Raw genomic sequence first — 19174 nt, 5'->3', positions numbered from 1 at the left:
CCACACAATTTTTTAAAACATTTTTGGTTCGTGGTTCCCCTTAATATTCATACCAGACCCATATGGCCTGGTAATAGACTGGGGGGGAACCCATGGCATTTTTTTCAATGCGTTTTATCTATATTGCCGAGACCTGACAATTCATTACAGCCGCACTCAGTTTTAAATTACTTTTTTCCTTTAGAAATGTCATTTTGCTGTGGTACTGTTCTAAACACAGGACAACCGCGCCGCTTTACAGGCATACTATAGACGCCCCTTAGGCACGATATTTAAAGGAATATTTAATTTTTATTGTTTCACTTTAAGCATTATTAAAATTACTGCTCCCGAAAAAACTGCAGTTTTTAAAACTTTTTTGCATTGATGCATCTCCCCTGGGGCAGGACCCAGGTCCCCAAACAGTTTTTATGACAATAACTTGCATGTAAGCCTTTAAAATGATCCCTTTTAATTTTTCATGTTCGTGTCCCATAGACTTTAACGGGGTTCGTGTGTTCGTCCAAATTTTTGGCCTGTTCTGGTGCAAACCAAACCAGGGGGGGGGTTGGCTCATCCTTAATTGTCAGTAACAAAACACCCTCAATATCTTAATGGTCAGTGGCAAAGTCTCCATTTCACTGTGATCAGTGAAGAAGTCACAGTTACATTGGTGACCAGTGGCAAAGCTATTGTTAAATGGCTAATCTGTGGTAAAGGCTGTACTACACTGGTGGCCAGTGATGATGGATGCTTGATATTGGTGGTCATGGCATTGACTATGGCCTGGTATAGTCTGGTATATCACTGGTATATAGTTTGGTATATCACTGGCCAGACAGTGATAAAGCCCCTGGTACATTGTTGATTTAGGGTGAAGCCACTGCTACAATGATGGCAAGTGTCAAACCCGAAAGTAGTCTTGCCCTCCAAAGACCTTATCATTAGTTTGGAGGCATCTTGATTACAAACCACAAGTAGGTGACTGCCTTGCTCCGACTATCTGCTTGCCCTCTCTTGGGCTCTGTACAATTCACATTAATAAAATTCACCTTCACCATTTTCTGCTTTTATCATTTTTACATATATGAGGTCAGGGGGCCCACCAGACACCTCTAACGGAGGTCAGGGATTGGGACAGATACAGATCTGCTCTAAATGACAGAAGACAACATAAAAAAATATTGGACTCACAGGGGCAAACCGTCCTTTACTATATAGGTGCCACAGCAACTGCGGAAGTCGTGGAGTCCATCTATAGAATTGTATTTGCAGCTCTTCTGCTCCATCCTAGATTCAGGAGACATACAAAGAGAACACAGGTTAAGTGCAGAGGCTGTACACAGGACAGGACCTCTTTATTCATTTATACAAATACTCTTAGACACTGTCACCGATAGTTTGCTGTGTGATAACCTCTGTAGGTTACATGAAGAAATAATGTAACCATTCCTCATCATATGAATGCAGACAGCACAGCAAATGTTCATATTGTATTTAGTGGTGTATAAATTTGTGAGTATAGCTTTCATTTTGTATATTTTGTCACCATTTGGCTCATGGTAAAACTACATGTGAAATACGCTCTATGCCCAAAAGTGTGTAGACTAGGGTTTCTCAAGTAGGGTTCCTTGAGCAATTTGTTATCTCAGTGCAGCGCTGTCTTATGATATGTGATCAAACGTGTTCAAAACATAACATGCATGACAGAACCTACATCAAAATTCTAATTCCATCAATAAAATATTCATGTAACATGCATAATGTCCTTCTTTATAAACAAAGGGTTCCTGAGCAATGAACAATTTCTGCCTCTCAGATAAGTTCCCACTGACCCCATTGATCTTTTAAGTTATCTGTAGGGGGGAATTCTTCACAATGACCACATGTGTAAGGAGCATCCCTCTCACTGACCATCACACTAATGTATCACGAGATATACTCATTTTTAACAGGGGTTCCCTGAGATCGGAAAGTTATTTCAAGGGTTCCTTTGTGCTGAAAAGGTTGAGAAAGGCTGGTATGGACATATGACCATCACACATGTATTAGCTTGTTCGAAATCCCATTCCAAAACCATGCACATTATTATGGAGTTGGTCCCACTTTGCACCAACAGCTACAATTCACTAGGTAGGATTCTACAAGACTTTGGAGAGTGCCTGTGGGAATTTGAGCTGATTCAGCCAAAAGAGCATTTGTGAGGTCAGGTAATGATGTTGGTTGAGAAGACCTGTCCCACAATCAATGTTTCAGTTCATCCCAAATTTGTTCGGTAGGGTTGAGGTCAAGCCATTCGAATTGGCCCACAACAAACTTATCAACCCATGTAGAGCTGGCTTTGTACATAGGGGCGTAGTCAGAAAAAGGCCTTCACCAACCTGTTACCACAAGACAGGAAGAGCGCAATTGTCTAAAATGTCTTTGCATGCTGTTGCATTACCAGTACCCTACACTGTAGACACCTGAATAACTTGAAAGGGGGGATTCTACATACACTTGGCCATATAAATGGGTGTGATGGTCACATGTCCACAATGCTAGGCAATATAGCTTATATAATGTATAGTTTTTATGGATGCTTAAATCACAATGTGCATCGTGTCATATCATTTTTCATGAAGTCTTTTATGCTGGCTAAATTCTCTATTCTTAATCCTACCATAGATTCATATTATTATGCCCCGTACACGCGATCGGACTTTCCAACAACAAAACCGTGGATTTTTGTTCGAAGGTTGTTGGCTCCAACTTGGCTTGCATACACATGGTCATACAAACGTTGGCCAACAATTACAAACGCAGTGACGTACAAGACGTTTGGCGAGCCGATGTGATGTCTCCATTATGAACGCTAGTTTTACAAGACCGAGCGCGGTCAGCTCGTACTTGATTCCGAGCATGCGTGGACTTTTGTGCGACGAACTTGTGTACACACGATTAGAAAGTCCGACAACAAAAATTTGTTGGCGGAAAATTTGAGAACCTGCTAGCCAACATTTGTTGGTGGAAAGTCTGACAACAAATGTTCAATGGAGCATACACACACGGTCGGACTTTCCGCCAACAAACTCACACCCATCATTTGTTGTCAGAAAATCCGATCATGTGTATGCGGCATTAGAGTATTCTTTGGATATTTTTATTTTTTAAAATTTATTTCAGCAATATACTTTCTCTCTCTTATAACATAATGTTAATTTAAAATCATTCTGCTCTTTATTCTGTCAAATTGCTGGCTGTCCCCATTGGTAATGTTATCCACAATACAAAGAAAGAAGAATTAATGCTCTTCTGAATTAATTTACCAAAATGTTTTTTTCCTTCTTTTTCTCCCTGTAAATGGTAGTGATAAAATGCTAAAAATGGGGGGGGGGCGGAGCCGGTGAGCGAGGAGTATGGCCGCATTAGACCACAGCTCTCTGCCACACAGATCTTCCGGAGCTTCTCACAGCTACAGAGGGGACATTTAAACAGTGGTTTTATACGCCTGAAGGTAGGGGATACTCACAGAGCATGCCGAGGAAGAGGAAAGAAAGACACAAACCCGGTAAGATGACAGACTTTTTCACATTAGCCGCCAAGATGCCGCTCTGCTCACACCCAGAAAGCTAAGCAGGGCTGGAGGACAGAACACAATCTCCGCATACAGCACAACCAGGGACAGGCAAGTTCACAATTATCCTCTAGCTCCAACAGCCCTGCCAAAGCTAAGCAGAGGATGACACAGCAAACCCAAACTGCTAATGAGAAGAAAGACACGTGCAATGCACTAGATGACACATTAGAATTTCATGATGCCATAGCTGCCTTTCCAACAAATAACCAGCCTGTCATGGACTCTATGCTAAAAGATATGCTGGTGTCCCTCAGGAGTGCTATTCACACAGATATGCTGCAGCTTATGAAACCATGCAAGTCAGAAGTCTCTGAAGTTAGTGAAAGAGTAACCCACATAGAAAGCAAAATGGGGGAATTCATTGGAACTTTTAATACCATGGTCGATGCGCATAATGAGCACGAGGATGACATCATGTGTCTAAAAACATAAGTCGCCGAACTCAAGGACCATTCCAGAAGGAACAATATTAACATACGAGGAATACCAGAGATGGTCAAACCGTCAGAACTAACGGCTTTCCTAACCAACATAATGAAAGAATCTCTCCCTGACTTACCATTGGAAGATCATTGACTGCATACATAGACTTCCTAAACCACAACATATCCCTGCAAAGCTACCTTGGGATACCATTGCTAGAGTTCACTATTACAGGGTAAGAGAAAAACTAATGTACATCACAAGAAGGGGTCAACACCTCCCCTATCTGCCCACATCATGCAAAGGAGATGCAACCTCATGACCATAACTAAACCACTCAGAAACCACAATATACCATATCACTGGAATTACCCAGCCAACCTGATAATAACCAAAGAGAGCGAGACTTCCTGGTAATTACATTAGAGGAGGGAATACGGCTACTTGAGAAGTGGAAAATCCTAACTCAGGAGGAAGATGAGAACCAAACCCTACATGAGTCCCCTTCTACACCTCCAGCATGATTATAAGTCAAGATTAAGCACATAATGCCCTATTTAACTGATTTGACCAGCACACTCCGGAAGATCTAACCGGCGTTTAAATATTGTTGTTTGCGAACCCCAAAATCAGCAGGTTAGATCCCTGCTCAGTTTTCAAAAAGGAATCCCAAGTTTTTAAAGTGCGCTTAGTTCCGCACTCACCTCAGTATTTTCTTGTTTTACTTTGTTCCTAAGACTGTTGTTTTTCTTTTAGTTCCAACAAGTTATTGCAAGCACTATGTTAGAGGAAAAGGAGGCAGCATATGGACACTATTTTAAATGGCATTTCCAGCCTAGAATCCCAAAATAAAAAATCATCTTTAGGCCCCTTTCACACTGGGGCGGGGTGGTGTCGGCGGTAAATTGGCGCTACTTTTAGCATCGCTTTACCGTCATTTTAGCGGCGGTATTTGGCTAGCGGCCGAGAAAGGGTTAAAACCACCGCAAAGTGCTGCTGTAGCAGCGCTATGCCAGCGTTATAACCGCGCTGCCCCATTGATTCCATAGTCATGTGGAACCCCACCTCCATACCTAAAAAAGGCATAACAGAAATTTACTAGACATGTGCATTTGTTTTCGTCCGAATGCATTTTAGTCCAAATTTTGGGTCTTCTCGTTATCGTTTTAACCACTTAAGGACCGCCTTATGCCGATGTACGTAGGCAAGGTGACACGGGCAGGCAGAATCACGTGCATGTTCGTGATCTGCCTCCAGCCGGCAGGGGGTCCGATCGGACCTCCCCCCGGTGCCCAAGGTGGTCTGCTTTTGTCCAGCGGCGATCGGAGGTGAGGGGGAGACCATACATTCGTGGCCCCCCCCTCGCGATCGCCGCCGGCCAATCAGATCATTCCTCTGCTGCTGTATGCTAAACAGCAGCAAAGGAAATGATGTCATCTCTCCTCGGCTCGGTATTTTCCGTTCCGGCGCCGAGGAGAGAAGACTGCACTGTGAGTGAAAACACTACACACACACAGTAGAACATGCCAGGCACACAAAACACCCCCCTTTACCCCCCGATCACCCCCCAATCACCCCTCCCCCCCTGTCACACTGACACCAAGCAGTTTTTTTTTTTGTTGTTTTGTTTTTTTTCTGATTACTGCATGGTGTTAGTTTGTGACAGTTAGTGTGGTAGGACAGTTACTGTTAGCCGCCTTTAGGTCTAGGGTACCCCCCTAACCCCCCCTAATAAAGTTTTAACCCCTTGATCACCCCCCGTCGCCAGTGTCGCTAAGCGATCATTTTTCTGATCGCTGTATTAGTGTCACTGGTGACGCTAGTTAGGGAGGTAAATATTTAGGTTCACTGTCAGCATTTTATAGCGACAGGGACCCCCATATACTATCTAATAAATGTTTTAACCCCTTGATTGCCCCCTAGTTAACCCTTTCACCACTGATCACCATATAACTGTTACGGGTGACACTGGTTAGTTAGTTTATTTTTTATAGTGTCAGGGCACCCGCCGCTTATTACCGAATAAAGGTTTAGCCCCCTGATCGCCCGGCAGTGATATGCGTCGCCCCAGGCAGCGTCAGATTAGCGCCAGTACCGCTAACACCCACGCACGCAGCATACGCCTCCCTTAGTGGTATAGTATCTGTACGGATCAATATCTGATCCGATCAGATCTATACTAGCGTCCCCAGCAGTTTAGGGTTTCCAAAAATGCAGTGTTAGCGGGATCAGCCCAGATACCTGCTAGCACCTGCGTTTTGCCCCTCCGCCTGGCCCAGCCCAGCCCACCCAAGTGCAGTATCGATCGATCACTGTGACTTACAAAACACTAAACACATAACTGCAGCGTTCGCAGAGTCAGGCCTGATCCCTGTGATCGCTAACAGTTTTTTTGGTAGCGTTTTGGTAAACTGGCAAGCACCAGCCCCAAGCAGCGCCAGGTTAGCGCCAGTACCGCTAACACCCACGCACGCAGCATACGCCTCCCTTAGTGGTATAGTATCTGAACGGATCAATATCTGATCCGATCAGATCTATACTAGCGTCCCCAGCAGTTTAGGGTTCCCAAAAACGCAGTGTTAGCGGGATCAGCCCAGATACCTGCTAGCACCTGCGTTTTGCCCCTCCGCCCGGCCCAGCCCAGCCCAGCCCACCCAAGTGCAGTATCGATCGATCACTGTCACTTACAAAACACTAAACGCATAACTGCAGCGTTCGCAGAGTCAGGCCTGATCCCTGCGATCGCTAACAGTTTTTTTGGTAGTGTTTTGGTGAATTGGCAAGCACCAGTGGCCTAGTACACCCCGGTCGTAGTCAAACCAGCACTGCAGTAACACTTGGTGATGTGGCGAGTCCCATAAGTGCAGTTCAAGCTGGTGAGGTGGCAAGCACAAGTAGTGTCCCGCTGCCACCAAGAAGAAGACAAACACAGGCCCGTCGTGCCCATAATGCCCATCCTGCTGCATTCGCCAATCCTAAAAATTGGGAACTCACCACTTCTGCAGCACCCGTACTTCCCCCATTCACATCCCCAACCAAATGCAGTCGGCTGCATGAGAGGCATTTTCTTTATGTCCTCCGGAGTACCCCTACCCGGCGAACCCCCCCAAAAAAGATGTTGTGTCTGCAGCAAGCGCGGATATAGGCGTGACACCCGCTATTATTGTCCCTCCTGTCCTGACAATCCTGGTCTTTGCATTGGTGAATGTTTTGAACGCTACCATTCACTAGTTGAGTATTAGCGTAGGGCAGTGTTTCTCAACTCCAGTCCTCAAGGCGCACCAACAGGTCATGTTTTCAGGATTTCCACTATTTTGCACAGGTGATTTGATCAGTTTTCACTGCCTTAGTAATTACCACAGCAGTTTCATCTGAGGGAAATCCTGAAAACATGACCTGTTGGTGCGCCTTGAGGACTGGAGTTGAGAAACACTGGCGTAGGGTACAGCATTGCACAGACTAGGCACACTTTCACAGGGTCTCCCAAGATGCCATCGCATTTTGAGAGACCCGAACCTAGAACCGGTTACAGTTATAAAAGTTAGTTACAAAAAAAAGTGTAAAAAAAAAAAAAAAAAAATAGTTGTCGTTTTATTGTTCTCTCTCTCTCTCTATTCTCTCTCTATTGTTCTGCTCTTTTTTACTGTATTCTATTCTGCAATGTTTTATTGTTATTATGTTTTATCATGTTTGCTTTTCAGGCATGCAATTTTGTATACTTTACTGTTTACTGTGTTTTATTGTTAACCATTTTTTTGTCTTTAGGTACGCCATTCACGACTTTGAGTGGTTATACCAGAATGATGCCTGCAGGTTTAGGTATCATCTTGGTATCATTCTTTTCAGCCAACGGTCGGCTTTCATGTAAAAGCAATCCTAGCAGCTAATTAGCCTCTAGACTGCTTTTACAAGCAGTGGGAGGGAATGCTCCCCCACCGTCTTCCGTGTTTTTCTATGGCTCTCCTGTCTCAACAGGGAACCTGAGAATGCAGCCGGTGATTCAGCCAGCTGACCATAGAGCTGATCAGAGACCAGAGTGGCTCCAAACATCTCTATGGCCTAAGAAACCGGAAGCTACGAGCATTTCATGACTTAGATTTCGCCCGGATGTAAACAGCGCCATTGGGAAATTGGGAAAGCATATTATCACACCGATCTTGGTGTGGTCAGATGCTTTGAAGGCAGAGGAGAGATCTAGGGTCTAATAGACCCCAATTTTTTCAAAAAAGAGTACCTGTCACTACCTATTGCTATCATAGGGGATATTTACATTCCCTGAGATAACAATAAAAATGATTAAAAAAAAAATGAAAGGAACAGTTTAAAAATAAGATAAAAAAGCAAAAAAAAAATAAAGAAAAAAAAAAAAAAAAAAAAAAAAAAGCACCCCTGTCCCCCCTTGCTCTCGCGCAAAGGCGAACGCAAGCGTCGGTCTGGTGTCAAATGTAAACCGCAATTGCACCATCCATGTGAGGTGTCACCGCGAACGTCAGATCGAGGGCAGTAATTTTAGCAGTAGACCTCTGTAAATCTAAAGTGGTAACCTGTAAAGGCTTTTAAAGGCTTTTAAAAATGTATTTAGTTTGTTGCCACTGCACGTTTGTGCGCAATTTTAAAGCATGTCATGTTTGGTATCCATGTACTCGGCCTAAGATCATCTTTTTTATTTCATCAAACATTTTGGCAATATAGTGTGTTTTAGTGCATTAAAATTTAAAAAAGTGTGTTTTTTTCCCCAAAAAATGCGTTTGAAAAATCGCTGCGCAAATACTCTGTGAAAAAAAAAAAATTAAACACCCACCATTTTAATCTGTAGTGCATTTGTTTTAAAAAAATATATAATGTTTGGGGGTTCAAAATAATTTTCTTGCAAAAAAAAATAATTTTTTCATGTAAACAAAAAGTGTCAGAAAGGGCTTTGTCTTCAAGTGGTTAGAAGAGTGGGTGATGTGTGACATAAGCTTCTAAATGTTGTGCATAAAATGCCAGGACAGTTCAAAACCCCCCCAAATGACCCCATTTTGGAAAGTAGACACCCCAAGCTATTTGCTGAGAGTCATGTCAAGTCCATGGAATATTTTATATTGTGACACAAGTTGCGGGAAAGAGACAATTTTTTTTTTTTTTTTGCACAAAGTTGTCTCTAAATGATATATTGCTCAAACATGCCATGGGAATATGTGAAATTACACCCCAAAATACATTCTGTTGCTTGTCCTGAGTACGGGGATACCACATGTGTGAGACTTTTTGGGAGCTTAGCCATGTACGGGACCCCGAAAACCAAGCACCGCCTTCAGGCTTTCTAAAGGCGTAAATTTTTGATTTCACTCTTCACTGCCTATCACAGTTTCGGAGGCCATGGAAGGCCCAGGTGGCACAAAACCCCCCCAAATGACCCCATTTTGGAAAGTAGACACCCCAAGCTATTTGCTGAGAGGTATAGTGAGTATTTTGCAGACCTCACTTTTTGTCACAAAGTTTTGAAAATTGAAAAAAGAAAAAAAAAAAGTTTTTTTTTTTCTTGTCTTTCTTCATTTTCAAAAACAAATGAGAGCTGCAAAATACTCACCATGCCTCTCAGAAAATAGCTTGGGGTGTCTACTTTCCAAAATGGGGTCATTTGGGGGGGGGTTTGTGCCACCTGGGCATTCCATGGCCTCCGAAACTGTGATAGGCAGTGAAGAGTGAAATAAAAAATTTACACCCTTAGAAATCCTGAAGGCGGTGATTGGTTTTCGGGGCCCCGTACGCAGCTAGGCTCCCAAAAAGTCCCACACATGTGGTATCGGCGTACTCAGGAGAAGCAGCTAAATGTATTTTGGGGTGCAATTCCACATATGCCCATGGCCTGTGTGAGCAATATATCATTTAGTGACAACTTTGTGCAAAAAAAAATAAAAAAAATTGTCACTTTCCCGCAACTTGTGTCAAAATATAAAATATTCCATGGACTCAACATGCCTCTCAGCAAATAGCTTGGGGTGTCTACTTTCCAAAATGGGGTCATTTGGTGCGGTGTCTGTTCCCTCTTACTAGCCAGTGTCCAAGGCCCCGAGCCGGGAGAAGAGGAGGAGTCGCCGGGAAGCGAACGGGGAGAAGCGGAGAGACGGAAGGAGGAAACAGATACAGAAATGTCTTTCATATTTGAGTGGATTTATAATGGCTTCAGCAGTATGCTGAAGTTTTTAGGGTTATACAAAAAGTCGGGGAAACTAGTGTTTTTAGGTTTGGACAATGCTGGCAAAACAACACTGCTTCACATGCTGAAGGATGACCGGCTTGGACAGCATGTCCCCACACTACATCCAACATCAGAAGAGTTGACGATTGCTGGAATGACCTTCACAACCTTTGACCTTGGTGGGCATGAACAAGTTTGGCGTGTTTGGAAAAACTATCTACCAGCAATCAATGGAATTCTGTTTCTTGTGGATTGTGTAGACCATTCACGCCTTATGGAGTCCAAAGTGGAGCTTAATGCGCTCATGACAGATGAAACAATATCTAATGTGCCAATCCTAATCCTTGGGAATAAAATTGACAGACCTGAAGCAATTAGTGAAGAGAAGCTGAGAGAAATATTTGGACTTTATGGACAAACCACAGGAAAAGGAAATGTGCCACTGAAGGATCTTAATGCTCGCCCCATGGAAGTGTTCATGTGCAGCGTGCTCAAGAGGCAAGGCTATGGCGAGGGCTTTCGTTGGCTCTCTCAGTACATTGACTGAAACTTTTTTTTTCTTCTCTCCAACTCCTCCCTTTGGATTGACAAGGCAACAAAAAATAAAAACCGATTCTGCAGAGTTCAACTCCTCCGGACTTGATCCAGGCGGACTTCTCTCTGTGTGGGGCAGGCCCACATAGGCAGTGATTAACATGTACACCAACAACCAAGAGTCTTGTGGGACACCGCCCCCCCATCAAAAGTTAATATCCATGAAAACAGTTCTATTTTTTAAGAAAATGTCAATGTTAACAGTGTCCCCTTATCCTTTTATTTTCTTTTTTTTTTTTTCTTTTTTTTTTTATCAGTTTGTTTTGTCCGGAGTTTATATTAGGATTTTTTAATCTATTTAATGGTATTTACATATTTCACGTATCATTACATTAGAAGTCCATAATAAACATAATTTTGGGCTGGCCTGCTCTGTAACAGTGATTTTGCTGTGCAAACATGCCTAACATGTATATGGAGGGTGATTTTTTTTGCCACGTCGGGGTATAGCATTATATGCTTCTTGCTTTTCACTTGTCTGAATTGAAACTAGCTATTTGAAGCAAAAGTTGATGTGTTTTGCCCAGTTGAGCAGTTCATGTATTTCCAATATCTCTTGTCCCTAGTTATTTGCTGGCATGTATGCTCAATCTTGTCCTTAAACTGCCAAAGTTACATGGCTAACTTTGCAGTTAAAGGGTTAAGTGTTCCTGCCTTAATTACATAGAAATAACATTGCACAGATCATTGATGTGCAGTAACCCATTACAAACCGGCGTATATCTGCTTTTTAGCAGGTGCAAGTTAGAGCAGGTGGTTACTGCATGACTGTCCTCTGCAACATTTTATGAATCGATGCCCAATCACTGCAAAGTGATGAACCTGTCCTTTGACCGTGGAAGAGAGTTTTCGGCGTGTACTCCTTTTTAGGATCAGGGTGTATGGACAGTGATGAGTGCATTATAATATTTAGAAAAGATCTACTCAATTTATTTCATATTTCCCAAATCTTTTAGTTGCTTTTTAAAAACCACTGGATTGTCCAGTCCCAGTTTGCAACTATCTAGAATTTGCAATAAAGTAAACACATATGTAAAAAAAACAAAAAAACAAACAAAAAAACAAAACAAAATGGGGTCATTTGGGGGGGGGGGGTTTGTGCCATCTGGGCATTTTATGGCCTTCAAAACTGTGATAGGTAGTGAGGAGTGAAATCAAAAATTTACGCCCTTAGAAATCCTGAAGGCGGTGATTGGTTTTCGGGGCCCCGTACGCCCCTAGGCTCCCAAAAAATCCCACACATGTGGTATCCCTGTACTCAGGAGAAGCAGCTGAATGTATTTTGGGGTGCAATTCCACATATGCCCATGGCCTGTGTGAGCAATATATCATTTAGTGACAACTTTTTGTAATTTTTTTTTTTTTTGTCATTATTCAATCACTTGGGACAAAAAAAAAATAATATTCAATGGGCTCAACATGCCTCTCAGCAATTTCCTTGGGTTGTCTACTTTCCAAAAGGGGGGCATTTGGGGGGGGTTTGTGCTGCCCTGCCATTTTAGCACCTCAAGAATTGACATAGGCAGTCATAAACTAAAAGCTGTGTAAATTCCAGAAAATGTACCCTAGCTTGTAGACGCTATAACTTTTGCGCAAACAAATAAATATACGCTTATTGACATTTTTTTTTATCAAAGACATGTGGCTGAATACATTTTGGCCTAAATGTATGACTAAAATTGAGTTTATTGGATTCTCTTTATAACAAAATTAAAAAATATCATTTTTTTTCAAAATTTTCGGTCTTTTTCCGTTTATAGCGCAAAAAATAAAAACGGCAGAGGTGATCAAATACCATCAAAAGAAAGCTCTATTTGTAGGAAGAAAAGGACACAAATTTAGTTTGGGTACAGCATTGCATGACCGCGCAATTAGCAGTTAAAGCAACGCAGTGCCAAATTGGAAAAAGTACTCTGGTCTTTAGGCAGCCAAATGGTCCGGGGCTGAAGTGGTTAATAAACGAACGATAACAAACGTGCAGAATCCGAAAATAGAAATATCCGACATAAACAAATGCTTTATTTTCGTTTTTGTTGCGACAACAGTTCAATATAGATAGGAGATTCGACATGACCTGTGGTCGAATGTGCCTAACCTTAGCTCTATTAGTCCAAGATTATTCTACATAGAGAGAAAAGATTCGACATAGAGAGAAAAGATTCAACATGAAGATTCGACGAACAGTCACCGCTAGCAGACATTTATGGTCAAATGCTCCGCCAATAGGCTATAGAAGAATTCTAATGCCCCGTACACACGGTCTGACTTTTCGTCTACAAAAGTCCAATGGACGCCGACGGACTAAAGACGGCTGACAACCCGATCATGTGTGGGCTTCCCCGGACTTTCAGCGGACTTTTCCAGCCGCAAATCTGACGAACTTTAGATTTGAAACATGCTTCAAATCTTTACGTCGTAACTACACCGGACCCAGAAATCCGCTCGTCTGTATGCTAGTCCGTCGGACAAAAACCCATGCCAGGGCAGCTATTGGCTACTGGCTATCAACTTCCTTATTTTAGTCCGGTGTACGTCATCACGTACGAATCCGTCGGACTTTTGTGTGATCGTATGTAGCCAAGTCCGTTCGTTAGAAGGTCTGCCGCAAGTCCGCCGCAAGTCCGCCAAAAGTCCGCCAAAAGTCCATCGAAAGTCTGTCGGACGTGCTGTCAGACTTTTGTAGCCGAAAAGTCCGATCGTGTGTACGCGGCATAATGTTGGTTTACTAGTAATTCCTATATATAGTAATATACTATAGCTTGTAGGCAGAACATTTGACCAGAAATGTAAGATTGCGGTGTTGTACAGTTTAGCTGCTCCATCGAATCTTCTTAGAACATTCGACAGCTACCATAAGCTTTCAATGACATATTCGACCTTAATTATTTTGGACGACTGTATTTTTTAACGAAACAAAATAAATAAATACGAATTTCGGGAGTAACTAAATAAATTTATTTTTCGGACGAAAACGAAATTCCGAAACAAAATATTTCAGTGTGCACATGTCTAAAATTTACAATCTACTACAAAGCAAAATGCACTTCGAAACCCCAAAACAACTACACAAATGGGAAATAGACTTGAACATAACCATATCCCAAGACGAATGGCTTCGAGCAATAAAATTTAATTATCTTCACACCAAATGTTCAAACTTTAGGGAAATAGCCCAAAAATTACATTTAAGATGGTACAAAACACCATATACTCTAGCAAAATGTATGAAGAATACTTCCAACCTATGTTGGAGAGAAAGTGGACAGGTAGGCAACCTGGCTCACATACTCTGGTTTTACACATCTCTCCGTAGTTTCTGGGCAGCAATAGCAAAACTAATTGCAGAAGTTACAGAAATTCTCAATAAACTTAGAGCTGAACAGGCCTTGTTAAGCATTAACTTGGATATATACCCACCTCCCTGCCGCACGTTAGTGATGCACATTTTATATGCAGCAAGGTTGGTAATTGCATTTAAGCGGAAAACCACGGCTTCCCCATCAGTAGAAGAAGCATTGAGACTGATTGATGATTCCTATGCATACATGAAAACCATAGCTCTAATGCCGCGTACACACGACCAGTTTTGCCATCGGAATAAACTCCGAAGGTTTCTTCGATGGAACTCAGATGGAATTCCATTCAAGCGGTCTTGCCTACACACGGTCAAACCAAAGTCCGACCAAAGTCTGACCGTCCAGAACGCGGTGACGTACAACACGTACGACAGGACTAGAAAAAGGAGGTGCAATAGCGAGTAGCCAATAGCTTCCGTCTTGTACTTGCTTCAGAGCATGCGTCGTTTTTGGTCTGTCGCACAGCATACAGACGAGCAGTTTTCCCAATAGGAATTGGTTCCGTCAGAAATGTTTAGAACATGTTCCATTTCTAGGTCCGTCAGAATTTTAGAAATAAAAGTCCGATGAGACCTACACATGATCGGAATAGATGATGAAAAGCTTCCGTCTGACTTTTTCTGTCGGACATTTCGCTCGTGTGTACGCGGCTTTAAAGAAGGCAGTCATAACAGAGTTATAAAGCACTGGTCAATTTGGGAACAGTTCTATGAAAAAAACAAAAAAAAAGTAAGAGAGAGCCTAGCCTTTAGGACAAGTGGACATTACATCTTTACTGTATATAAGGCATACCACACACCTGTATACCTTGTAGAGCTTGCAATTAATTATGTAATTCATTAATTGATTAATTAATTAAATAAATAACCACAAAATTTGCCACATTATCTAAAGTGGCCGAACCCTTATGATTTCTTCTGTTAAATCTTCATTCAGTATTCATTATGTTACGATAGTAGTTATCTATTTTGAACGAAAATTTGATTCATCTCAAACACAGTATTAAGGAATATAAGTTTAAATGATGGTAATACTGTCAGTTATGCAATTCAGTAAACATCTGAAAGTAGATTTATAGTGGAAAATGTGATATAATATGTTCAACAACATTATCCTGGAGACTGTAGTTCTCCAGTGTCTGTATCTTATTATTTTTTTTTAAATCAATAAAAAACATTTTGGAAAGAAAAAATGCTAAAAATGAACAACTTACTCAGTTTTTGGATCATACATCCCACGGTCATTCCGCTCAGCATTGTATAGGGGAGGATTATATCCTGGAAATTCCACCTGTGGATAATGTACAAGGTAAGCTGATACCTTTCAAATCAGGAACTTCTCCAATGTCACCACTTCTCTTTTGTGTTGCTGCCTTTCTCTGGTAGTCTTTTACATGGCCTAAGATATTCACCCTCTAAGTCTAAGTCATTAACCCCTTTTTGCCCACCCAATGTGGTCCTTCAACTGGGTCTTCAAGGATAAGTTAATTTTTATTTTATTTGTTTAATTCCACCCCCCCTATGTATCAATATACCATCCACTATCAGGTGCATGTTTTTTTCTATGAATACCATTCTCACTAAATACACAGCCATAGATCGTTCATTTGACAGAGTGTGCAGGAGCTGATCAATTATATAACAGCCTATGTAGATAGAGCTGTAATATCCACATAGGCTGATCACTCAGCTCCTCCACACTCTGCCAAATGAATGATCTATGGCTGTGTATTTAGTGAGAATGGTATTCATTAATTGCATATGAAAAATGTGCACCTGATAAGAGTTGGTAGTTATCTGCTGGAGTAGGAGGGTAGATGATGCATGGTGTGTGCTAATGAGGTCCCAAGGTCTGTCCAGGAAGTAATACAGAAGATTATTTTACAGCCAGCCAGACACAGAAGTTAGGGGTGTGTAAGATAAATACAAAGCTTTTTACTTCTGCAAAATAAGTACACTAATGTTATATTGGTACATAGGGGAGCTGGAATTTAGAAAAAAAAAAGGTGAACTTATCCTTTAAGGGGTGGTGGGGGGTGGGATTGGGATGGACTTCCCAATCGGTTGTCACAATGGTCAAATGATCAGGAGCCAACCTCTCTGGTTTTCAATCATAACTAGAGACTGTCTGTGACAGTTCAGTCACTGTGCTGGGAGCGCACAGTGAACATACTCAGCATAGAAGCCTCAGCCACTGTGGGCACTAATGTGCAGCATATGGACATTAAGACTCACTCTCCATGTCTCCTCACTTATATGTAATGTGATTGGCATGAGGTCAAAAGCAAGATTTGAAAACTCACAGAGGTACTTGCAGCTGCTTTGTGTTGCCTACACTTGTTATACTGAGGTAAGCAGTACTGGGACAGGTTCACCCAGTACCCAAAAACTGTGCCCCCTTGACTTCTTTCTTTCACCAAACAGTCAGAGTACATCTTCCCCACCATCACACACCCCAAAACCAGCAGGGTAGGAATTTATATATCACACATATGCGATCCGATTCATGTCCGAACTGTCAGTTCGCAGTGCAATATGGAAGCTGAACTGGGGGTGTCGTTAACAATGTATTGACACTCCCCAGCGATTCGCATATGGCGGTGTGAACTGACATGCAAGTCGGTGCGATGCGGGAACCCGCAGTGGATTCGCAGTGTTCTCGCATCGCACCAGTTTATCAATTTTTATGTTTATCAATTATGAAATATATTTTATTTTAATTTATTAATAAATATTTATACTTGTATATTTTATTAAAATTATTTTTGAATGATTATAAATGTATTTTGCATTTATATGAATGGTGTATAGCTGCATTACATATGTGGATTACATTCATTTACTATACACCATTCACATTTAAATAGGGACATGTATGATCTTTAAATATTGATAAAAACAATGTTTTTTTTTAATAATTAGGTTAATGTATATTGTATAGGGGGAATTTAACTTTATTATTTTATTAATATGTTGGGGATTAATGTGTGCTGTGTGTTAAACTTTTGTATTTTTTATGGTTCCTCATACTGTAATCCCGCTATATCACGCGAGATTACAGTGAGAGGAGCCGTTCTCAGGGGTTCCCGGCGTTTGTAGATCGCTTCTCAACTCAACATGAGAAGCGATCTACACACTTTCATAAACAGGCACTCAGAGGAGAGCGATCTCCTCTGAGAATGCCTGAGAACTGAATCGCGGTATTTTACCGCAGTTTCATAAAAGGACACCAAAGTGCCACGCATGCTCAGAATAAATAAAGAGATGAAAGCTGTTGGCTACTGCCCCGTTTATAGTCCCGACGTACATGTTTTATGTCACCGCGTTCAGAATGATCGGATTTTCCGACAACTTTGTGTGACCGTGTGTATGCAAGACAAGTTTGAGCCAACATCCGTCGGAAAAAATCCTAGGGTTTTGTTGTCGGAATGTCCGATCAATGTCCGACCGTGTGTACGGGGCATACCACCTTTAGAAAAGGGACAAATCACAGAATAAAATGTGTAGTTAACCCCAGTTAGTTGTTTTAAAGATTTCTGCTCAGGTCTTCCGAAAACGTCAGCCCCGCAGCCAGGCTCATTCACTCTTCTCTATGTTGTTTTTATTTTTGATGGACTTGGTTAGGGATGAGGGTAGTGGTGGGATACTCCAAAATGAGAATTATGTATACTAAGGACTTAATCTTCCTTCCTGCTTAAGTAGTAGTAGAACAATTAGAGCAAAGCCCCTTTTCTTTAGTGGAAAGTATCTGGACAGAGCTCTTCAGAACTACCAGCCGATGTCCCCTTTAAAATAGACCCACATCTGACTATACCAGGCGGCTAGCTAGAGCACAAATTCCCCAAGCTCCAGCAGTGTCTTTACTCACGAGCCCCGATGACAGATGGATGCCAATCTTCTAAGCAATGCCCTTAAGTGATACCGGGCAGATATGTGGTGGACAGCTCCCCTCAGTCAGCTTCTTCAAGGCTCCCAGGTCCCTGCATTCCTCCCCTCAGGCTGCCCACCTGAGGCTCTCTTCAGCAGATTGTACCTGGGAGGGCAGCGTGCCCTCCCCACTCTGGGACAAGACCCAGAGCCCAGTGTGCTCATTGAATAAATACATTTACCCTGCCTGTCTTCAGAGCCTGCCTCTCTGGGATAGGCCAGGGTTGTTTTCATAGTCATGCTGTCATCTGCATAGCTTCATGCCTACTATCCAGAAACTTCTCCAGTCTCCTGGATACAGAGGAAACTATAGGCCAGACTGGCAGCAGCTGAGCACACGGAGCAGACTTAACTAGCAGATTGCAGCTTCACTGATTACAGTGAGCAGGATATGCTTTTGCCTGTCACACAATTATAGGCACAGTACCTACAGTATGGCAACTACATTTGCCTATCTAAAACACAACTTAACAGCTATCTAACTATCCTAGCACCTACCTAGGAGGGTGCTACATGTAATGTTAGCTTCTTTTAATTTTTTGAGTTTGCTTAGTGCCAATTTAAAAAGCTTAGTGAGGAAGGCGCTCTTTGGCATCCTTGCCTCAGGAGCCAGAGAACTTCGTCCCACCACTTCAGCGGCCTTCCTGTCACCAACAGGTACTCGCCTCCCATGGCACAAACTCATCAGGCACTGGGTAGCGGGTCATTTTAGAGTCCGGGTACTGCAGGATCCGAGAGTTCACGTGGTACAGACAGTGCTTCTCCCCGCCTCCATTTGGGCTTGCCGCAGCCTTTTCTTCTGAGTTCTGCAAGCTGCTATCTACTGAATGGGAAGACAAGACAGATATAACAACAGAACCCACCACATCTCATTATATACAATACATAACAGACCAATCTTACCTAATATTTGTGTCTTAGTGCTAGAACTTTTCTCCTTCAGGGCTGTGATGATCCAGTTCAGTTTTTGTGTAGACTGATCCATATGCAAAACAAAAAACCACAGTTAAGATGGGCATACACTATACAATTATATTGGACAATCTCTATACAATCACATTTAGATTTGCCCAAACTATATCATATGAATTTA

The 19174-nt window shown here is 42.1% G+C and overlaps 1 protein-coding gene and 1 pseudogene across 6 annotated transcripts in view; one reads left to right on the top strand and one right to left on the bottom strand.

Annotated features, from left to right (window-relative positions):
* Positions 1-19174, bottom strand: part of LOC141126759 (transient receptor potential cation channel subfamily M member 2-like) — a 231681-nt gene that overhangs the window by 50417 nt on the left and 162090 nt on the right. For 4 of the 6 annotated variants that reach the window (XM_073612738.1, XM_073612736.1, XM_073612739.1 and 1 more), the window contains 4 exons: positions 18985-19057; positions 18747-18904; positions 15369-15445; positions 1174-1269 (listed from right to left, as the gene is read on the bottom strand). In XM_073612738.1, the coding sequence (XP_073468839.1) occupies positions 1174-1269; positions 15369-15445; positions 18747-18904; positions 18985-19057 (404 nt within the window). Of the gene's footprint in view, positions 1-1173; positions 1270-13731; positions 14863-15368; positions 15446-18746; positions 18905-18984; positions 19058-19174 lie in introns of those variants that run through there. The other 2 variants (XM_073612741.1, XM_073612742.1) reach the window with 2 other exon arrangements.
* On the top strand, positions 10013-11029 carry LOC141126761 (small COPII coat GTPase SAR1A pseudogene; annotated as a pseudogene).

Source organism: Aquarana catesbeiana, linkage group LG02 (genome assembly GCF_042186555.1).
Source record: "Aquarana catesbeiana isolate 2022-GZ linkage group LG02, ASM4218655v1, whole genome shotgun sequence".
Lineage (NCBI taxonomy): Eukaryota > Metazoa > Chordata > Amphibia > Anura > Ranidae > Aquarana > Aquarana catesbeiana.
The sequence above is the reverse complement of the archived record's forward strand: the minus strand, read 5'-3'. Positions and strand labels throughout refer to the sequence as shown.